The sequence below is a fragment of the Rhinoraja longicauda genome, chromosome 3, assembly GCF_053455715.1.
Source record: "Rhinoraja longicauda isolate Sanriku21f chromosome 3, sRhiLon1.1, whole genome shotgun sequence".
Classification (NCBI taxonomy): Eukaryota; Metazoa; Chordata; class Chondrichthyes; order Rajiformes; family Arhynchobatidae; genus Rhinoraja; species Rhinoraja longicauda.
Genome location: NC_135955.1, coordinates 85,839,494 through 85,861,288, shown reverse-complemented (window position 1 = coordinate 85,861,288; position 21,795 = coordinate 85,839,494). Strand labels below are relative to the sequence as shown.

General features: G+C 42.5%; 1 protein-coding gene across 2 annotated transcripts in view; it reads left to right on the top strand.

Annotated features, from left to right (window-relative positions):
- The window catches only part of LOC144592142 (ras-specific guanine nucleotide-releasing factor 2-like), a 180,256-nt gene that overhangs the window by 142,685 nt on the left and 15,776 nt on the right, over positions 1–21,795 (top strand). For both annotated transcript variants that reach the window (XM_078396560.1, XM_078396559.1), the window contains 6 exons: positions 1,684–1,796; positions 3,169–3,229; positions 6,620–6,723; positions 7,996–8,080; positions 12,238–12,435; positions 16,779–16,858. In XM_078396560.1, coding sequence (XP_078252686.1) covers positions 1,684–1,796; positions 3,169–3,229; positions 6,620–6,723; positions 7,996–8,080; positions 12,238–12,435; positions 16,779–16,858 — 641 coding nt within the window. The remainder of the gene's footprint in view (positions 1–1,683; positions 1,797–3,168; positions 3,230–6,619; positions 6,724–7,995; positions 8,081–12,237; positions 12,436–16,778; positions 16,859–21,795) is intronic.

Here is a 21,795-nt window from a genome sequence, read left to right as displayed (position 1 = left end):
TCAATGTGAAGCAGGCTTCATATTCACTAGGAGAAATCTCCTTTTGTGTGAGGAGCCTACGTACCTAGTGCCATGAAGAATTCTGATCAGTTGTTGTGGTGACACAGTACATGTCCAAGGTATTCATAAGTTCATAAGTTATAGGAGCAGAATTAGGCCATTCAGCCCATCAAGTCTACTCCATCATTTAATCATGGCTGATCTATCTCTCCCTCCTAATCCCATTCTCCTGCCTTCTCCCCATAACCTCTGACACCCGTACTAATCAATGCACTTCTATGTGTTAAAATTCAACATGCAGAGAACACTAAATGAAAATTGAGCACTCAAGCATAAATCCCCTGTTTTATCATATCATATCATATCATATATATACAGCCGGAAACAGGCCTTTTCGGCCCACCAAGTCCGTGCCGCCCAACGATCCCCGTACATTAACACTATCCTACACCCACTAGGGACAATTTTTACATTTACCCAGCCAATTAACCTACATACCTGTACGTCTTTGGAGTGTGGGAGGAAACCGAAGATCTCGGAGAAAACCCACGCAGGTCACGGGGAGAACGTACAAACTCCTTACAGTGCAGCACCCGTAGTCAGGATCGAACCTGAGTCTCCGGCGCTGCATTCGCTGTAAAGCAGCAACTCTACCGCTGCGCTACCGTGCTGCCCACATTCAATTGTGTTTTTTATTCACATAAATTTAGTTTTGTTTAGATTATTGTCACATGTACCGAGGTACAGTGAAAAGCTTTTGTTGCATGCTAACCAGTCAGTGGAAGGATTGCAATCCAGCCATCCGCAGTGTACAGATATATGATAAAGAGAATAATGTTTAGTGCAAGATAACGTCGAGTAAATTCCAATTAAAGGTAGTCCAGGGATATCCAGTGAGGTAGATAGTAGCTCAGGACTGCTCTCTAGTTGTTGGTAGTTCAGTTGCCTGATAACAGCTGGAAAGAAACTGAATTACCCAGCAAAGAAAAACATGGTGTACGTCACCTTGTTGGCAGGCACTAGTGCTTTTGCACTTAATTTTGCATCCAATCTATGTTGTGAGCTTCTGATATTCAACTGTCCCAATGATGCTCAAAGTAAGCAAAGAGTAAGTTGCGACTGATTATTGGCAGCAACAAGAACTATGCAAATACTGGAACTCTAAAATAAAACAAATCCACTAGTTGTATCCTTTTAGAGAAAGGATATGTATGGGAAGGAATATGTGTAACTGGGCGACCAGCACAAACATTTGAGCATTTGAAGCATTGAAACGTCTGTTGGAGCTTCAAATTCCTCATAAGTTAAGTGTGTTTACCGTTCTTGGACAGAGGAAGCCCGATGACTGATGACATTTTATTGTTCTATTTTGGCCTGGATTTTGATCAGAATGAAAAATATGCTTAGGTTTTGGAAATGTTCAGAAGTTGTTCGTGCGATCTGCTATTGATGTTCAGCATGATGTTTGGCTGCCAGGTAGAATTTTCTTAATCGTGTTCTGCAAGGGCTTTCATGTAAAAGCTTTAATAATATGAGACTTCCATTTCGAGTCTGAAAAACAATTGCCTGCAAGGAAATGTTTTCACAAAAATGTCAAGAGCTTTTCAAATAACAGGATCTGCCAACAAAACACGGACTTCCATCTATGAATACTAATGAGTTTATTATTTTCTAATTGCTCAGGATTTTGAGATGAACGGTGAACTGAAGTCAAATGTTGTAAATTTGTTAGAGGAAGTGATGCGTGACCATGAGCTGCTGCCCCAAGAAAGGAAAGCAACGGCCAATATCTTAAGGTAATATTTTTTTGACTTTGCTAGAAGTTGCTTGTTGAGGGACGTCTATGAAGACCACATTCAAATAATGCTTAAGTACAGGTCGAAGTACAGATAGTCCTGAGGACCCTCTTCGACATTGTGTGGAGTGGTCTGCCTCTCAACTGCTGACAGGAAGAGACTTGATAAACTGATCAAGAAGGCCAGCTCTGTCCTAGGATGCCCCCTTGACTCAGTGCAGGCGGTGGGAGAGAGGAGGATGATGGCAAAGCTATCATCACTGCTGGACGACTCCTCCCACCGCATGCAGGACACTGTCACTGCACTGAGCAGCTCCTTCAGTGACAGACGTCTTCACCCCAAGTGTGTGAAGGAGAGATATCGAAGGTCCTTCCTTCCTGCTGCCGTCATACTGCACAATCAGCACTGCTCCCAGCAGACCAGTAAATGAAGATAATTACCGCTATTTTAATTTTTTTAAAGAGCTGCAGGAGTAGGCCATTCGGCCCTTCGAGCCAGCACCACCATTCAATGTGATCATGGCTGATCATTCTCAATCAGTACCCCGTTCCTGCCTTCTCCCCATACCCCCTGACTCCGCTATCCTTAAGGGCTCTAGCTCGCTCTCTCTTGAAAGCATTCAGAGAATTGGCCTCCACTGCCTTGCATGTGTTAGGAGTAGAAATAGGCCATTCGGCCCATCAAGTGAACTCTGCCATTCAATCATGGCTGATCTATCTTCCCCTCTTACCCCCATTCTCCTGCCTTCTCCCCATAACCTCTGACACCTGGACTATTCAAGAATCTATCTATCTCTGCCTTAAAAATATCCACTGAATCCACATAATCTAATATCAATATCAGAAGGTCTGAAGAATACTGAAAAGTGTATTAATACACTCAACAAAAATGTATCCCCAATTCAAGCAGAATTAGCAATAGATGTGCATTTCTTACTTTCCCATTTTAAGGCCAGATGTTCAAATAAACAAATCTCTTTAGTCAAGGTCAGACTTGATTTCAGAGACTTGAGTCTTGAAGTTTGCAAGGACGCGGCGACACATTATGTACTCTCCAGAAGATCTACTAGTATCCATGGCAATAATTTCACTCTTATACCTGTGCATTATGCACATGATACGATTTGACTGGGGGTGGGAGAGTATGCAAAACAAAGCTCCTCACTGTAGCTTGGTACACGCGACAATAATAACGAAACTATTTTCAAACACAAGCAGGCACCTGCAATATCCTCTCAACTGCTGAGTGTAATTACTCCAAGTCAATTAATCTGTATATTTAATAATGAATCAGGTCTGAATGGCAATGCATTGATTTTGTTGTCAATGTCTGTGGTGTATCTCATTCTAATCTACATTGAATTCTCTGTCAGTGCACTCTCACAGGATGAACTAGATGATGCTCATCTACGGATGGAAGTTTTATTACAGATGGTGAGTGTATCAAGTATAAAATAATCTACCAGGTAGCCCACGTAAGTAGTGTTTGAGTTCAATTTAATAACAACAATTATAAAGTAACTTTACTATCAACAAATCATTTCGTAAAGACTGCAGTTTATCCTGTTTTTTTCCCCCACTAACTTTGCTTTTGCATCTTATTTGGTTAGGTATGGTGTATTTAAATAGATTTTAACTTGGAAGGCAACATGCTAAAAATAATTTGAAATGTAAAATATTTACTTAAACCAGGTCTGCCCAAAATATGAGCCTGTATATGTATATGAGCCAATATATGAGTCTGAAGAAGGGTCACGACCTGAAACGTTACCCATTGAGTCTGAAGAAGGGTCTGGATCTGAAACATCACCCATTCCTTCTCTCCAGAGATGCTGCCTGTCCCGCTGAGTTACTCCAGCATTTTGTGTCTATCTTTGGTGTAAACCAGCATCCGCAGTTCCGTTCTACACAATATATGAGCCTTCCGTTTATTGGCATTACTGGCACAATGAGTTAGCACTGGCCTTTCAACATGGATGCCCTGATCCAAATCCCACCCAAGATGCTGGGAATGACAGCCTCCACTATCTGTTATTTGTACCAAATTAGGCCACCTGATTCAGTTCAATAGACAATAGACAATAGGTGCAGGAGGAGGCCATTCGGCCCTTCGAGCCAGCACCGCCATTCAATGTGATCATGGCTGATCATTCTCAATCAGTACCCCGTTCCTGCCTTCTCCCCGTACCCCCTGACTCCGCTATCCTTAAGAGCTCTATCCAGCTCTCTCTTGAATGCATTCAGAGAACTGGCCTCCACTGCCTTCTGAGGCAGAGAATTCCACAGATTCACAACTCTCTGACTGAAAAAGTTTTTCCTCATCTCAGTTCTAAATGGCCTACCCCTTATTGTTAAACTGTGGCCTCTTGTTCTGGACTCTCCCAACATTGGGAACATGTTTCCTGCCTCTAACGTGTCCAACCCCTTAATAATCTTATACGTTTCGATAAGATCTCCTCTCATCCTTCTAAATTCCAGTGTATACAAGCCTATGGGCAAAGCCTAATGGGCAAAGCACCGCAACACAAATTACTTTATCTATTGCTAATTATCATTCTGACTCTAAGCGGCCACATGATAGATATTTCATGGAATTGAGAATAAAGTTGTGCTGATCTAATAATAATGTCCATCTGTGGCTGAAGGTGAGATTATTGCTTGTATACTCTGCCCCCCGAGCAGGCTAGAACATGCACAGCTGTTTCCCTGGGGTTTCTCAGCATTATTTACCACCGCTAGGTCAAATTGTTGTGAGAATACCCACAAAACCCGAAACTCTACAAGGTACTGTCATGTTTCGAAAACTGCGAAAGTATCTTAAATTTCGTGTTAACTATAAAAGCAATAATGAAAACTTAATTTTGCATCCAATCTATGTTGTGAGCTTCTGATATTCAACTGTCCCAATGATGCTCAAAGTAAGCAAAGAGTAAGCTGCGACTGATTATTGGCAGCAACAAGAACTATGCAAATACTGGAACTCTAAAATAAAACAAATCCACTAGTTGTATCCTTTTAGAGAAAGGATATGTATGGGAAGGAATATGTGTAACTGGGCGACCAGCACAAACATTTGAGCATTTGAAGCATTGAAACGTCTGTTGGAGCTTCAAATTCCTCATAAGTTAAGTGTGTTTACCGTTCTTGGACAGAGGAAGCCCGATGACTGATGACATTTTATTGTTCTATTTTGGCCTGGATTTTGATCAGAATGAAAAATATGCTTAGGTCTTGGAAATGTTCAGAAGTTGTTCGTGCGATCTGCTATTGATGTTCAGCATGATGTTTGGCTGCCAGGTAGAATTTTCTTAATCGTGTTCTGCAAGGGCTTTCATGTAAAAGCTTTAATAATATGAAACTTCCATTTCGAGTCTGAAAAACAATTGCCTGCAAGGAAATGTTTTCACAAAAATGTCAAGAGCTTTTCAAATAACAAGTATCTTAAATTTCGTGTTAACTATAAAAGCAATAATGAAAACCACAAAAGACTGCCGATGTTGAAATCTTATGTTAAAAAAAAGTGCTGGAAGAAATCAGTGGGTCAAGTAGTATCTGTGGAGGGAGATGGCGGAGGCATGAAACGGTTCCTGTCCCTTTCCCTCCACAGATGCTGCCTGACCCGCTGAGTTCCTCCAGCAATTTGTTTCATGATGGAAACCCCAGCTGGCCCAAACTCCTGTCAGGACAATGTCTGGCTCTCCAAGCTACTTCATAATTCCCATGCAAAAAAGTCATAAAATATCATTACATTGTAATCAGTGGTAAATCCAAAGCAAAACAATCAGCGTATGACACCCGAATTTAACTTAAATTACTGACTGGAATGATACTAGCATATTTGCTGGATATCCTAAATGTGACTTCTATTAACCTGGGAAATATCAAGTAAAAATTGGGCGTCCAGATTAGTTCCATTGTAAACTCTTGCAGGTTAAACATAAAGCACAATTTGAAAAACGAGACAAACTCTTTCAATTAAAGCACCCTCTTTCCTTATAATTTATTGTTCTAGTGTGATGGAATTTATGGATTAGAAATACCCCCACACTTCCACAAGCCACATCAAGAGTCAAGAGTGTTTAATTGTCATATGCACCAACAATAGAACAGAAAACTTTTTACTTGTTGCAGCCTAATGGGCCCATAAATGCAATTACGTAAAGATAATATATAATTATATAAGTCAGACTTTTTCTTGACAGGCCATTTGACAAAAATAGTTAATAAATGAATAAAATTAAAGAAATAAAATTAAAGAAATTAGCTATGTTTGTCTCCGATCTTAAGATTGTAATAATAATATTTTACCAATATTTAAAACACATAAACTTTATTAATAGTGATAAGAAAGATAAAAAAAAAATTCACATTGATTGCTTTCAGGGGTTCACTTACTGCACAACAGATCTAATTCATTGGCTGTATCAGTGTTTTAATAAATCTGTTTGCTCGGCTCGATATTTTCATGAAAACTTGTTTTCTTTTCATTTCACAGTAGCACAGTACATATTCGAAGCAAAATAATGAGCTAGTCCCTGATGCTTAGAGGTTACTGCAGTGAGGAAATTGCAAAATGAAAGATTGTTTTCTATTGCAGCTACTACTTGCATTATCATCAGATCAAAACTTCAAGACATTTTTGTGGTTTTGGTTTATTATTATTATTATTATACATTTTATAAAACAGTGGGTTTACTCATTTGTTTGCCACAATTTGTATTAAAGTTTCTATCTGAGCAATATGTTCAAATCTGCAATGTTATAATTTAGTCCTAATGGTGGCTTATTTTCTACTAATCAGCCAAACAATGTAATTCTATACAGACAGATGGGCCTAGGATGGAATCCTTTGAGACTCTGTCAGTCATGGAAATGGCAGAACAGTTGACGCTCCTTGATCACATTGTTTTCAGAAGCATACCATACGAGTGAGTTCACATTTTCTTTCGAGAATTCAATTCAGGTCTCAGCATGCAAACTCTATTTCAGATGCCAACAGCAACAAGTAATGTCGTTTGAATCTCTCTACCCGAGTGATATTCATTGAGCCAAAGCCATGATCCTCTGGTCCTATTAAATATTTAAGACCTTTAAATATTTTCCCATCATATTTTTATGGACACCTTCTCATCAGACTTGATTTGAAAACTTAGCGTAATTTAGAGACAGAGCGTGGAAACAGGCCCTTCGGCCCACCGAACCTGCACTGACCAGCGATCCCCCCACAGTAACACTATCCTACACATGCTAGGAACATTTTACAATTATACCAAGCCAATTAACCTACAACCCTGTATATCTTTCGAGTGTGGGAGGAAATCTGAGATCTTGGAGAAAACCCACGCAGGTCATGGGGAGAACATACAAACTCCACACAGTCAGCACCCATAGTCAGGATTGAACCTGGGTCAAAAGCGCTGTAAAGCAGTTGCTCTACCACTGTGCCACCGTGTCACCATGTGTTCCAACAGTTCTTGAAACATAAGGTCATAAGGTATAGAAGTAGAATTAGGCCATTCAGCCTATCAAGTCTACACCATTCAATCATGGCTGATCTATCCCTCTAAACTTCATTCTTCTGCCTTCTCCCCACAACCTCTGACACCTGTACTAATCAAGAATCTATCCATCTCTGCCTTAAAAATATCTGCTGACTTGGTCTCCACATCCTTCTGTGGCAAAGAATTCCACAGATTCACCGCCCTCTGACTAAAGAAATTTCTCCTCATCTTCTTCCTAAAAGAACGTCTTTTAATTCCGAGGCTATGACCTCTAGTCCTAGATTCTCCCACTAGTGGAAACATCTTCTCCACTTCCACTCTATCCAAGCCTTTTACTATTCACTATTTGTAGCTTTTTGTGACTGTTTCACACTTTGATGCACTCCACTCTGTTCAACATTAGCTGTGGTAGTATTAACTAGAAGTTTGTTTTATGTTTATATTTAGAAATTCTCTTTTCACATGTTAAGCGATGGTGTGATTGTTGTAACTACTATTTGCCGGCCAAAAGTCAGTAACAGTTCAGTCAGTTACTGAATATTTGTACATTGACAAAGTTTCCTCTGTAAGGCATTCTCTGAATTGTAAAAAAAGGTATGTCTAAAGTTACAAAAGGCTGCATGCAATGCACTTTGAGAACTTCAAAGAAAAGCAAACAGTTCAATTTGAACACTCAGTAATGTGCACACTTTCTTTCAGGGAATTTCTGGGGCAGGGATGGATGAAACTTGACAAAAATGAACGAACTCCATACATCATGAAGACCAGCCAGCACTTTAATGACGTAAGTAACTAGATCCTTTAAAAAAATTAAATACTCAATTTTAATTATTAATATTTACTCAAAGAAAAGCGACACAAATGAAAAACCCACAAATACTTTTTTTGTTTCATAACTCGCACAGATTTTTATGACATAATTGCTTTTGCAATTCTGTTTTATCGTCAAGTGCTCTGGTTTTTAAAAGTGTAAAGTTCTAGACAATAGACAATAGGTGCAGGAGGAGGCCATTCGGCCCTTCAAGCCAGCATCGCCATTCAATGTAATCATGGCTGATCATTCTCAATCAGTACCCCGTTCCTGCCTTCTCCCCATACCCCCTGACTCCGCTATCCTTAAGAGCTCTATGTAGCTCTCTCTTGAATGCATTCAGAGAATTGGCCTCCACTGCCTTCTGAGGCAGAGAATTCCACAGATTCACAACTCTCTGACTGAAAAAGTTTTTCCTCATCTCAGTTCAAAATGGCCTACCCCTTATTCTTAAACTGTGGCCCCTTGTTCTGGACTACCCCAACATTGGGAACATGTTTCCTGCCTCTAATGTGTCAGGAAACACGTTCCCAATGTTAGGGGAGTCCAGAACAAGGGGCCATCTAAGACTACATTTACAATACACAAAATATTCATAATCTCCAATAAAATTTCCATGAATGATATTTTTTTAATTTCCTTTAGTGATATTTGTATTTGATAGGAGATATTTGTGCTTGGTGTATTTTGGCAACATACTTTCAAAGTATACTTTGTAGAACATGTAGGTCCTTAGAGAGATGAGGAGAGTATTATTGTAAGGATATATGTATTGTTTAAATAACCCTGCACAATTCATATATTTTCCAACCAACCTACTCAACTATCACACATTGTTAATTGCCTGATAAATTGCTTAACTTCACAAGAAATTGAACCAATTTTCAACTTGGGAGATTCGAGATATGACATTGTCATGTTACTGTTGTGGTAAAGGTACAAAATGGTGACCTGTATGTGCTGCTTTTGATGGTAGGCAGCCAGAAACTAATTGTATTTACATTGCAAATGTGCAAATTTAATACATTCTTTTCGTTGCAAAAAGCATTGAAAACGTCACAGCTTTTAATTGTGGCGTAAGTGAATTTTTTATGGTGCACTTAATCATGTTTCATAAGGATGATGCAGAGTTGCTCTTTCCTCTGAAAAGGGCGTCTAGAACCAGGGTCACTTTCTCAAAATAAGTAAGATTATTTTCACGAGGTGGTGAATCTTTAAATGTTTTTGCCCAAGAGGGCCGTAGCCATTCTTGAATATACCCAGTATACGGAAGACAGCAGTCAATAGATTTTGGGGTTTCAAGGGACTACTGGGATGTGAGGTTAGTGCAGGAGAGTGGCATTGAGTTCTTATACGCAGGGTAGGGGAATCAAGAACCAGAAGACATAGATTTAAGGTGAGAGGGGCAAGATTTAATGGGAACCAGAGGGGCAACTTTTTCACTGCTGCTGGTGGGTGTATGGAATGAGCTGCTAAAGGAGGTAGTTGTGGCAGGTACAAAAGACATTTGGGCATGTACATGGATGGGAAAAGGTTTAGAGGGATACAGGCCAAACTGGGGCAAATGGGACTATCTTAGATGGGGCATGTTGGTCTGTTTGGATGAGTTGGGCCGAAGGGCCTCTTTCCGTGCTGCGTGACTCTATGACTCAGCCAGTCAAACCAGGTAGGTCTATGGCTTAGTTGATATTCGAGGATTTTAGAGCCATAGAGTCATATTGTGATACAGTGTGGAAACAGGTCCTTTGGCCCAACTTGCCCACACCGGCCAACAATGTCCCAACTACACTTGTCCCACCTGCCTGCGCTTGGTCCATATCCCTCCAAACCGGTCCTATCCATGTCCCTGTCTAACTGTTTCTTAATCGTTGGGATAGTCCCAGCCTCAACTACCTCCTCCTGCAGCTTGTTCCATACACCCACCACACTTTGTGCGAAAAAATTACCACAGATTCCTATTAAACCTTTTTCCCTTCACCTTGAACCTATGTCCCCTGGATTTTGAATGCTATTGATATTCGTAGACATTAAACCTTTTTTAAAAACCAATGAAACAATAAAAACTGTTTATATAGTTTTTATTAAAAGTATAGTTAAACAACTTTCAAACCAAAAAAATATTTGCGTAAGCCCAATTGATCCAGAAGAACATAAATGACCTTTATGCTGATCTAAGCCCCACATAATCATTCCCTTGCATTCAACTGATGTCCCTGTGCCAGGTCAGAGTTGGTATAAATGGATCAAGCAGATTCCCAGCGGCACCTGATGTCTGAATTGCAGCAACCATATGCCCTCAGCTGGTTTCCATCGGGTATACATGGTTGGACTGCAATTCAGGAGCTGCCAATGAATGAATGAACAGTGTCAGGGGTTATGAGGAGAAGGCAGGAGTATGGGGTTGAGAGGGAATGATAGTTCAGCCATGGTTGAATGGAAGAGTAGACTTGATGGACCGAGTGGCCTAATTCTGCTCCTACGACTTATGAAAGCCAGAAGTTTTGGACAATAGACAATAGACAATAGGTGCTGGAGGAGGCCATTTTGCCCTTCGAGCCAGCACCGCCATTCAATGTGATCATGGCTGATCATTCTCAATCAGTACCCCGTTCCTACCTTCTCCCCATACCTCCTGGGGCAAGCGGGCAAGTACTTAACTCGGTGGCCCTCTGGCTAAGAAACGTTGTGCTCCTGCGCTGAATAAAGGGTAGGGCATTTAGGACTGAGATGAGGAAAAACTTCTTCACCCAGAGAGTTGTGAATCTGTGGAATTCTCTGCCACAGAACGCAGTGGAGGCCAATTCACTGGATGTTTTCAGGAGAGAGTTTGATTCAACTCTTAGGGCTAATGGAATCAAGGGATATGGGGAAAAAGCAGGAACGGGGTACTGATTTTGGATGATCAGCCATGATCATATTGAAAGGCGGTGCTGACTCGAAGGGCCGAATGGCCTACTCCTGCACCTACTTTCTATGTTTCTATGTTTCTATGTGCTGACCCTCCATCCCTTCTCTGCAAACCCAATGTTACAAAGTTATAAAGTATTAATTGCAGTCATTCCTTTATTACAATTAAAATTCAGTACATTACAGGACTTTACTTTCTTATTTTTTCTAAATCTCAATACATTCTAACCCTTGCTCCTCCCACTCATCACATTCACATTGTCTGAGTATCGCAGGCTGCCACAGCTATATTTTTGTCAAACTTGATATATAATGAGCGTTTGGCAGCAGTGTAGTCACTGGAGTTTAGAAGAATGAGGGGGGACCTCATTGAAACATACCGAATAGTGAAAGGCTTGAATAGAATGGATGTGGAGTGTTGAGGACTAGAGGTCAAAGCCTCAGACTTAAAGGATGCTCCTTTAGGAAGGAGATGAGGAGGAATTTCTTTAGTCAGGGTGTGGTGAATCTGTGGATTTCTGTGGAGGCCCAGTCAACAGATATCAGAGATATCTTGATTCTTGATTCTTGATTCAGAGATTCTTGATTCGTACAGGTGCCGAGGGCTATGGAGAGAAGGCAGGAGAATGGGGTTAGGAGGGAGAGATAGGTCAGCCATGATTGAATGGCGGAGTAGACTTGATGGGCCGAATGGCCTAATTCTATTCCAAACACTTATGACCTTATGACCTTGATCTGTTCCTGATCTCCTCGACCATGTCCTTCCTATGAATTTTTACAACCCACAGCTTATTATTATTTTTTCGTTTACGTTCTTGGTTTGCTTGCATTTTGTTGCACCTTTGACTGTACCATGTACCTGACTGGTGGTCTTAGATTTTCATGTGTACGTCCTGATAATGCAAGCCATCAGTCAGCAGGAAGCAGAACGGGTTCTGAAAATAACCTACAGTTATTCATCTTTGCCTTATTCATTTAACTAGATGCAGGGCAGCAAATAAATTGCATAGACCAACAACACTGATGTCTGGTATAAATGTTAAATGTAAGGATATTACTTAGTGGTTGTAATCTAATATAAGACTTTTCTCCAAGGTTAATTGGGGAAATCTATACCCTTCATGAAATTACAGCCATTGTAATTATTTCCTTCTGTCAGCTATTCTCTATTTTAATGGTTATAAATGCTCCCTATTTCTCCTTCATTGTCACTTCCTTTTCAGATGAGTAACCTTGTTGCTTCTCAAATCATGATGCACGCGGATGTGAGTTCACGCACAATTTCCATTGAGAAATGGATAGCAGTGGGAGACGTTTGTCGATGTATGCACAACTACAATGGTGTCCTTGAGATCACTTCAGCACTCAATAGAAGCGCAATCTACAGACTGAAGAAAACCTGGGCAAAAGTTTCCAAACAGGTAACAAACATCAACCATGCAGTGGACCCCACAGGAGCCTAATGCATTACTGATGCCCAAGTGCATGCAATGTTCTGAATGCTTTCCTCTTTGTTCAAAGGCAATGAACAAATCAATTGCTATTTACAAAATGATTTCCAGGTGAAATTAATGTCACAATAATTCCAACGATAGACACAAAAAGCTGGTGTAACTCTGCGGGTCAGGCAGCATCTCTGGAGAAAAGGAATAGGTTTATTCGTGTCATCACACAACTGTTTGCCAGTTGTTTTCCTGGGAATAATGCAGAAGTTGCAGGATCAATTTATCCCAAAGAGGAGGAAAGATTCTAAGGGGAGTAAGAGGAACATGTGGCTGACAAGGGAAGTCAAGGACAGCATAAAAATAAAAGGGAAGAAGTATAACAAAGCAAAGAAGAGTGGGAAGCCAGAGGATTGGGACTCTTTTAAAGAGCAACAGAAGATAACTAAAAAGGCAATACAGGGAGAAAAGATGAGGTACGAGGGTAAACTAGCGAATAATATAAAGGAGGATAGTAAAAGCTTTTTTAGGTATGTGAAGAGGAAAAAAATAGTCAAGGCAAATGTGGGTCCCTTGAAGACAGAAGCAGGGGAATTTATTATGGGGAACAAGGAAATGGCAGACGAGTTGAACCGGTACTTTGGATCTGTCTTCACTGAGGAGGATACAAACAATCTCCCAGATGTTCTAGTGGCCAGAGATCCTAGGGTGACAGAGGAACTGGAGGAAATCCACATTAGGCAGGAAAAAGTTTTGGGTAGACTAATGGGACTCAAGGCTGATAAATCCCCAGGGCCTGATGGTCTGCATCCCAGGGTGCTTAAGGAGGTGGCTCTAGAAATTGTGGACGCATTAGTGATTATTTTCCAATATTCTATAGATTCCGGGTCAGTTCCTGTGGATTGGAGGGTAGCTAATGTTATCCCACTTTTCAAGAAAGGAGGGAGAGAGAAAACGGGAAATTATAGACCAGTTAGTCTGACATCAGTGGTGGGGAAGATGCTGGAGTCAATTATAAAAGACGAAATTGCGGAGCATTTGGATCGCAGTAACAGGATCGTTCCGAGTCAGCATGGATTTACGAAGGGGAAATCGTGCTTGACTAATCTACTGGAATTTTTTGAGGATGTAACTAGGAAAATTGACAGGGGAGAGCCGGTGGATGTGGTGTACCTCGACTTTCAGAAAGCCTTCGACAAGGTCCCACATATGAGATTGGTGGGCAAAATTAGAGCACATGGTATTGGGGGTAGGGTACTGACATGGATAGAAAGTTGGTTGACAGACAGAAAGCAAAGAGTGGGGATACATGGGTCCCTTTCAGAATGGCAGGCAGTGACTAGTGGGGTACCGCAAGGCTCGGTGTTGGGACCGCAGCTATTTACAATATACATCAATGACTTGGATGAAGGGATTAAAAGTACCATTAGCAAATTTGCTGATGATACAAAGCTAGGTGGCAGTGTGAACTGTGAGGAAGATGCTATGAGGTTGCAGGGTGACTTGGACAGGTTGTGTGAGTGGGCGGATGCATGGCAGATGCAGTTTAATGTAGATAAGTGTGAGGTTATCCACTTTGGTGGTAAGAATAGGAAGGCAGATTATTATTTGAATGGTGTCAAGTTAGGAAAAGGGGACGTACAACGTGATCTGGGTGTCTTAGTGCATCAGTCACTGAAAGGAAGCATGCAGGTAAAGCAGGTAGTGAAGAAAGCCAATGGAATGTTGGCCTTCATAACAAGAGGAGTTGAGTATAGGAGCAAAGAGGTCCTTCTGCAGTTGTACAGGGCCCTAGTGAGACCGCACCTGGGGTACTGTGTGCAGTTTTGGTCTCCAAATTTGAGGACGGATATTCTTGCTATTGAGGGCGTGCAGCGTAGGTTTACTAGGTTAATTCCCGGAATGGCGGGACTGTCATATGTTGAAAGACTGGAACGACTAGGTTTGTATACACTGGAATTTAGAAGGATGAGAGGGGATCTTATCGAAACGTATAAGATTATTAAGGGGTTGGACATGTTAGAGGCAGGAAACATGTTCCCAATGTTGGGGGAGTCCAGAACCAGGGGCCACAGTTTAAGAATAAGGGGTAGGCCATTTAGAACAGAGATGAGGAAAAACTTTTTTAGTCAGAGAGTTGTGAATCTGTGGAATTCTCTGCCTCAGAGGGCAGTGGAGGCCAATTCTCTGCATACATTCAAGAGAGAGCTGGATAGAGCTCTTAAGGATAGCGGAGTCAGGGGGTATGGGGAGAAAGCAGGAACGGGGTACTGATTGAGAATGATCAGCCATGATCACATTGAATGGCGGTGCTGGCTCGAAGGGCCGAATGGCCTACACCTGCACCTATTGTCTATTGTCTATTGTCTAATAGCGAGCAAATTTTAGTGCCACGTCATTGGCCTCTGCAAGATCCTTTACTGTGGAGGTGTCATGCAGCATGTCTCAGCTCAGGAGATGTTCCATATTCTGGAGGCCCCGTCCACGCTCGCAGTTTGCCGCATCTTCAGTATATCCCCACTTCTGCATGTTCGATTTGCTCCTCCCCATGCCCGTCTGCAATCTGTTGAGACTGTGCCAGGTTATCCACGGTTGGTCGGGACCTGGTGGGAGTCTCTCAGAGGGATCGATTGCCATGTGAATGTCTTCCGGAGATTTCTCTTGTCCGTCTTCCCAGAGTTTGAGCCTTCTGGACGATGCACTGCAGTCCAGGGGATGGACAAAAGAGAGGAAACTTCTGCGTGATTTCAAACGCTGACGTAACAAAGGGTGGGGGTGTCTTTCATCCTCTGATTGTCTGAGGCACACCACACACTGTATCCAAAAGGGATAGGGTGATGTTTCAGTCTGAAGAACGGTCTTGACACGAAACGTCACCTATTCCTTTTCTCCAGAGATGTTGTCTGACCCGTTGAGTTACTCCAGCTTTTTGAGTCTATCTTTGGTTTAAACCAGCATATGTAGTTCCTTCCTTCACAATAATTCCTGCGTTTATCCTTCACCTGAAAGCTGCCTCAGCATGACAGAAAGCTAAATGTCAGCAATAGACAAATGGCCATGATTTGAAAAATAGAACAGCTCACTGAAGACCTGTTAGATGTGAAGACCTGTTAGATTTATCCAGTGAAGCGACTCAAACTGAATTTAATACTTAACACATAACTCACAGCACAGGGTAAATTTTACAGCTCACATTCCTGGCATGGACGTTTATCCTGCAGAGATCTGGACTCTGTCCTTACGGGATTTTATGCTACAAGGCCCGCTGATCGGTGCTTGAATTTCCACAGCATGCTACTGCCACACAAAGCTTTTTGGATCAGGGTATTTTCTTAAATAAATCTAACAAAAGTTAGAAGCTTTAACTATCCATTTCGATGAAAATCCCAACTCAAGGTTAAAGATCCCAAGGTCAAATCCTAACTCAAGGTTCTGGGCACCATGTTATAGGAAAAATGTTGTCAAGCTGGAAAAGGGGACAGAGAAATTTTGCAAAGATGTTGCCAGAACTAGAGGGTCTGAGCTATAGGGAGAGGTTGAGTAGGCTGGGACTCTATTCCTTGGAGTGCAGGAGGATGATCTTATTGAGGTGTATAAAATCATGAGAGGAATAGATCGGGTAGACGCACAGAGTGTCTTGCTCAGAGTAGGGGAATCGAGGACCAGAGGACATTGGTATAAGGTGAAAGGGAAACGATTTAATAGGAATCCGAGGGGTAAATTTTTCACACAAAGGGTGGTGGGTGTATGGAACAAGCTGCCAGAGGAGGTAGCTGAGGCAGGGTCTATCTCAACATTTAAGAAACAGTTAGACAGGTACATGGATAGAAAAGGTTTGGAGGGTATGGACCAAACGCGGGCAGGTGAGACCAGTGTAGCTGCGACGTGTTGGCTGGTGTGGGCAAGTTGGGCCGAAGGGCCTGTTTCCACACTGTATCACTCAATGACTCTATGACTCTCTATGACTCTATATTGTAATAGACTACATCAATGCCTATTAAATTACTGAGCAAACCAGACTAAATTTATTGCGAAATTATCCCTAGCCATGCTGGCTTGTAAACCAAATTAAAGGCTGCAATAATACATTGGCCTTGGGCTAAGGGAGGTGAAAGTACTGTAAGATTTTGTTTTCTGTACTGGCAATTACCCAATAATTCCATCATTCCAATCTGTTGCAAACGTTATGAATAGTGAATCAGATTGAAGACTGGCTACCATATTTCACATTGCTCAGATACTTAGATCGAGTGATTTTGGTTTATTCATTGATAACCTTTTAAAATGTGACCTGTTCATCATTGTCATCTCCTTTGTTTTAGACCAAAGCTCAAATGGACAAGCTTCAGAAAACTGTCTCCTCTGAAGGAAGATTTAAAAATCTAAGGGAAACACTGAAAAAGTTAGTATTGCTTTCAGATATCTGCTATTGTGTAATAATTGTAAGCAAATTTCAATGTTCATGCTTCATATTGACGTTTCTTTGCTTCATTACATTGTAGTTCATACTTCCAGTCTATGCTTTTGTTAATAAAAAAAACAGCAGCTTCACATCATTAATGCCAGTGAATATTTCACATCATTCCTAACAACGTGCATGTATTGTATTTTTCTACTTGACAAGAGTCAAGAGTGTTTAATTGCCAGATGCAGCAACAATAGAACAATGAAATTCCTACTTACAGCAGCATAACAGGCTGCAACACAATACACATTGATAATATGTAATATTATTCCCTTTATCATGTATCTATACACTGTGAATGGCTCGATTGTAATCATGTCTTGTCTTTCCGCTGAATGGTTAGCACCTAAACTTTAAACTTAAACCAAAAATTCAGTAAATTAATAACCCTAATTCTAGTGTTAGAAAAAAAATCAATGGTTCTCAGTGCAACCCAAATCAGTCCATAGGTCGTTGGATAGTGTATTATCTAGAGTTCAAGAGCCTGATGGTTGTTGGGAAGAAACAATAGTTAATTCAAATATATTTGACTGTGTGAAACAACTTGAAATTTTCCAATATGGTAATATGATCCCATGTGAAATTATTTTGATAAATCTCTACATTGCAGTATCATACACTGCAAATGATAAGGGAAGTCTCTAACCAGCAACAGAAAGGTAAAATGTGTATCACAAAATGGAAATTAACCATTGAACTTTGTGGCATGGAAGACCTTTACACCCTTGCTGGCAAAGATTTGCTGAGAATCAAAGAGCTACGTCCTAGCTTAGTCATAAGGTCATAAGTGATAGGAGTAGAATTAGGCCATTCGGCCCATCAAGTTTACTCTGTCATTCAATCATGGCTGATCTATCTCTCCCTCCTAACCCCATGCTTTCTCCCCATAACCTCTGACACCTGTATTAATCAAGAATTGAGGGTGTGCAGCGTAGGTTTACTAGGTTAATTCCCGGAATAGCGGGACTGTCGTACGTTGAAAGACTGAAGCGACTAGGCTTGTATACACTGGAATTTAGAAGGATAAGAGGGGATCTTATTGAAACATATAAGATTATTAAGGGGTTGGACACGTTAGAGGCTGGAAACATGTTCCCAATGTTGGGGGAGTCAAGAACCAGGGGCCACAGTTTAAGAATAAGGGGTAGGCCATTTAGAACGGAGATGAGGAAAAACCTTTTCAGTCAGAGAGTTGTAAATCTGTGAAATTCTCTACCTCAGAAGGCAGTGGAGGCCAATTCTCTGAATGCTTTCAAGAGAGAGCTATATAGATCTCTTAAGGATAGTGGAGTCAGGGGGTATGGGGAGAAGGCAGGAACGGGGTACTGATTGAAAATAATCATCTATAATCATATTGAATGGTGGTGCTGGCTCGAAGGGCCGAATGGCCTACTCCTGCACCTATTGTCTATTGTCTATCTATCTCTGCCTTAAAAATATCCACTGACTTGGCTTCCACAGCCTTCTGTGGCAAAGAATTCCACAGATTCACCACCCTCTGACTAAAGAAATTTCTCCTCATCGCCTTCCTGAAAGAATGACCTTTAATTCTGAGGCTATGACCTCTGGTCCCAGACTCTTCCACTAGTGGAAACATCCTCTCCACATCCACTCTATCCAAGCCTTTCACTATTTTGTATGTTTCAATGAGGTCCCCCCTCATTCTTCTAAACTCCAGTGAGTACAGGCCCAGTGCTGACAAACGCTCATCATAGGTTAACCTACTCATTCCTGGGATCATTCTTGTAAACCTCCTCTGGACCCTCTCCAGAGCCAGCACATCCTTCCTCAGATATGGTGCCCAAAATTGCTCACAATATTCCAAATGTGGCCTTACCAGCGCCTTATAGAGCCTCAGCATTGCATCCCTGTTTTTGTATACAAGCCCTCTTGAAATAAATGCTAGCATTGAGTTTACATTTAGTCCTTAGCTCTGCACATTGCAGCACTGAGTAAACAGCCAAATCTTCCTTTAAATACAACAACTTTTACCTTCCTTTCAGGCAATGAATACTCTTTTTCTCCTCCCTAATTCTTTCACTGATTACTTTAACTTTATGCCTTAGATTAATCAATCTTTGCTGAAGGATACCAGAAGTTTTTATCCACACCATCCATCCAATTCATAACTTCATTGTTTATTCTACAACCCTTGGCTACAAGCACTAAGAGGTTTTACACTGCAAATGTCCGTAATCTCTATACTAAAACTCTCGTTTGTTTGTTTGTTTGTTCGTTCCTGAACTACAGCCAAAACGGTACACAATAGCGTGACCATTTCAGTCCTACCTTACTCACTGTCGTGCTAATGGAAGACGTTTCATTGAAATTGGTGTTATATTTTAAAAGTTATTCACATTTTAAAGTTTAAATCTCTCCTAGGGAGGGAGGGGGGAGTTAGGGGGTGGAGGGAGGGGGGGGAGGGAAGGAGGGAGGATAAGGGGGTTGAGGGGGGTGGAGTGGGGGGTAGGGGAAGGGGAGTCTTTGGGCTGCCATGATCTACATGCTACACTGGAGAGCTGCCTAGTCTGGCTGGTCTGGAGACACACTTATATGGCAAGCTTGAATTGACGCGTTTCAATTTTAGCCCTGTGTCCATATTGGCTCAATGTGTAAGTGTGTCCATATTTGCTCATTGTGTTATTGGAAGTGCAAGATCTAGCTTCAGTTTAGTTTAGTCTGGAGACACAGTGCGGAAACAGGCCCTTCGGCCCACCGAGTCCCCGCCGACCAGTTAGTCCCCTCACACTAACCCTATCCTGCACACAATTAGGGACAATGCACAATTTTGCCCAAGCCAATTAACCTACATACCTGTACATCTTTGGAGTGTGTAGTAGGAAACCGGAGCTCCTGGAGAACACCCACGCAGGTCTCAGGGAGAATGTACAAACTCTGTAAAGTTAAGACCCATTGTCAGGATCGAACCTGGATCCCTGGCGCTGTAAGGCAGCAACTCTACCGCTGCACCACTCTGATGCCCCTTTTGGTTGTTGATTCTGCACCAGCACCTATGAAGAGCATCCCAGATGTTTACCCCCCATCACCTCTCCCCATAGTCAAGTCAAGTCAAATTTATTTGTCACATACACATACACGATGTGCAGTGAAATGAAAGTGGCAATGCCTGCGGGTTGTGCACAAAAAAGAATTACAGTTACAGCATATAAATAAAGTTAATAAGTTACTATTAGTGTCGACAAAAATTTAGTCTCTGGGGTTATAAAAGTTGACAGTCCTGATGGCCTGTGGGAAGAAGCTCCGTCTCATCCTCTCCGTTTTCGCAGCGTGACAGCGGAGGCGTTTGCCTGATCGTAGCATCTGGAACAGTCCGTTACTGGGGTGGCAGGGGTCCCTCATGATCTTGCTTGCTCTGGATCTGCACCTCCTGATGTATAGGTCCTGCAGGGGGACGAGTGTAGTTCCCATGGTGCGTTCTGCCGAACGCACTACTCTCTGCAGGGCCATCCTGTCCTGGGCAGAGCTGTTCCCAAACCAGACTGTAATGTTGCCGGACAGGATGCTCTCTACAGCCCCAGTATAACAGTATAACAGTATAACAGAACTTTATAGTCATTCGGTATAAATACCGAACGAAATTTCAGCAGTCACAAGACACAGCAAAAAAGAAAAGAACACAGGACACACGACCCCAACACAAACATCCATCACAGTGACTCCAAACACCCCCTCACTGTGATGGAGGCAACAAAACTTCCACTCTCTTCCTCCCCGCGTCCACGGACAGGCAGCTCGACCCCTACCGAGGCAACCGACACGCACAGCCCCCGCAAGGGGATGGAAGGCCCCGCGGCCGAGCTGCACCGGGCACTGAAACGTCCCGCGGCCGAGCCGCGCCGGCGATGTTAAGTCCCGCAGCCGAGCCGCACCGGGCACTGAAACGTCCCGCAGCCGAGCCGCGCCGGCGATGTTAAGTCCCGCAGCCGAGCCGCACCGGGCACTGAAACGTCCCGCAGCCGAGCAGCGCCGGCGATGTTAAGTCCCGCAGCCGAGCCGCACCGGGCACTGAAACGTCCTGCAGCCGAGCCGCGCCGGCGATGTTAAGTCCAGCGGCCGAGCTGGAAGGCCCCGCGGGCGATGGAAGGCCCCGCGGCCGAGCTGCGCCCCGGGGAAGAGACCCAATAAAAGAAAGGTTTCCCCCACCCCACCCCACCCCCCCACACCCCCCCACACATACACAGCCAAAAACAGAAACAAAAACCATCCCAACACCGACACACACAAAAAAAAGACAAACAGACTGCCAAAGAGCCGCAGCCGTTAGGCGCAGCCACACGTAGAAGTAGAAGCAATGAAGGATCCTCAGAGACACTCTGAATTTCCTCAATTGTCTAAGGTGGTAAAGGCGCTGCTTAGCCTTACCCACCAGTGCGGCAATGTGCGTTGCCCACGTCAGATCCTCTGTGATGCGGACTCCCAAGTATTTAAAACTGCTCACCCTATCCACAGCAGACCCATTTATCTCCAGTGGCGTGTACGTCCTTAGATGTTTTGCCCTTCTGAAGTCCACAATCAGCTCCTTTGTTTTAGTGACATTCAAGAGGAGGCTATTGTCCTGACACCAGAGTGCCAGATCAGCCACCTCCTCCCGGTTGGCCTTCTCATCGTTGTTGGAGATCCGGCCCACCACCACCGGTCCAGAGCATTCTTTCCTTTCAGATGATTATCCACCTCTCTCTTGAATTTGATCTGCCTTCAAAACTTCCCCTGGCAAGTCATGACACAACCCCATCGGTCACTCCGTGAAAATAAATATTTATGCCACTTTTGGTTCTTCTGCCAATCCCCTTCATGCAGTGACCGCTGATTCCAGAAACTTCTGCTAATGGGATAATTTTTCCTCTGTCTAATCA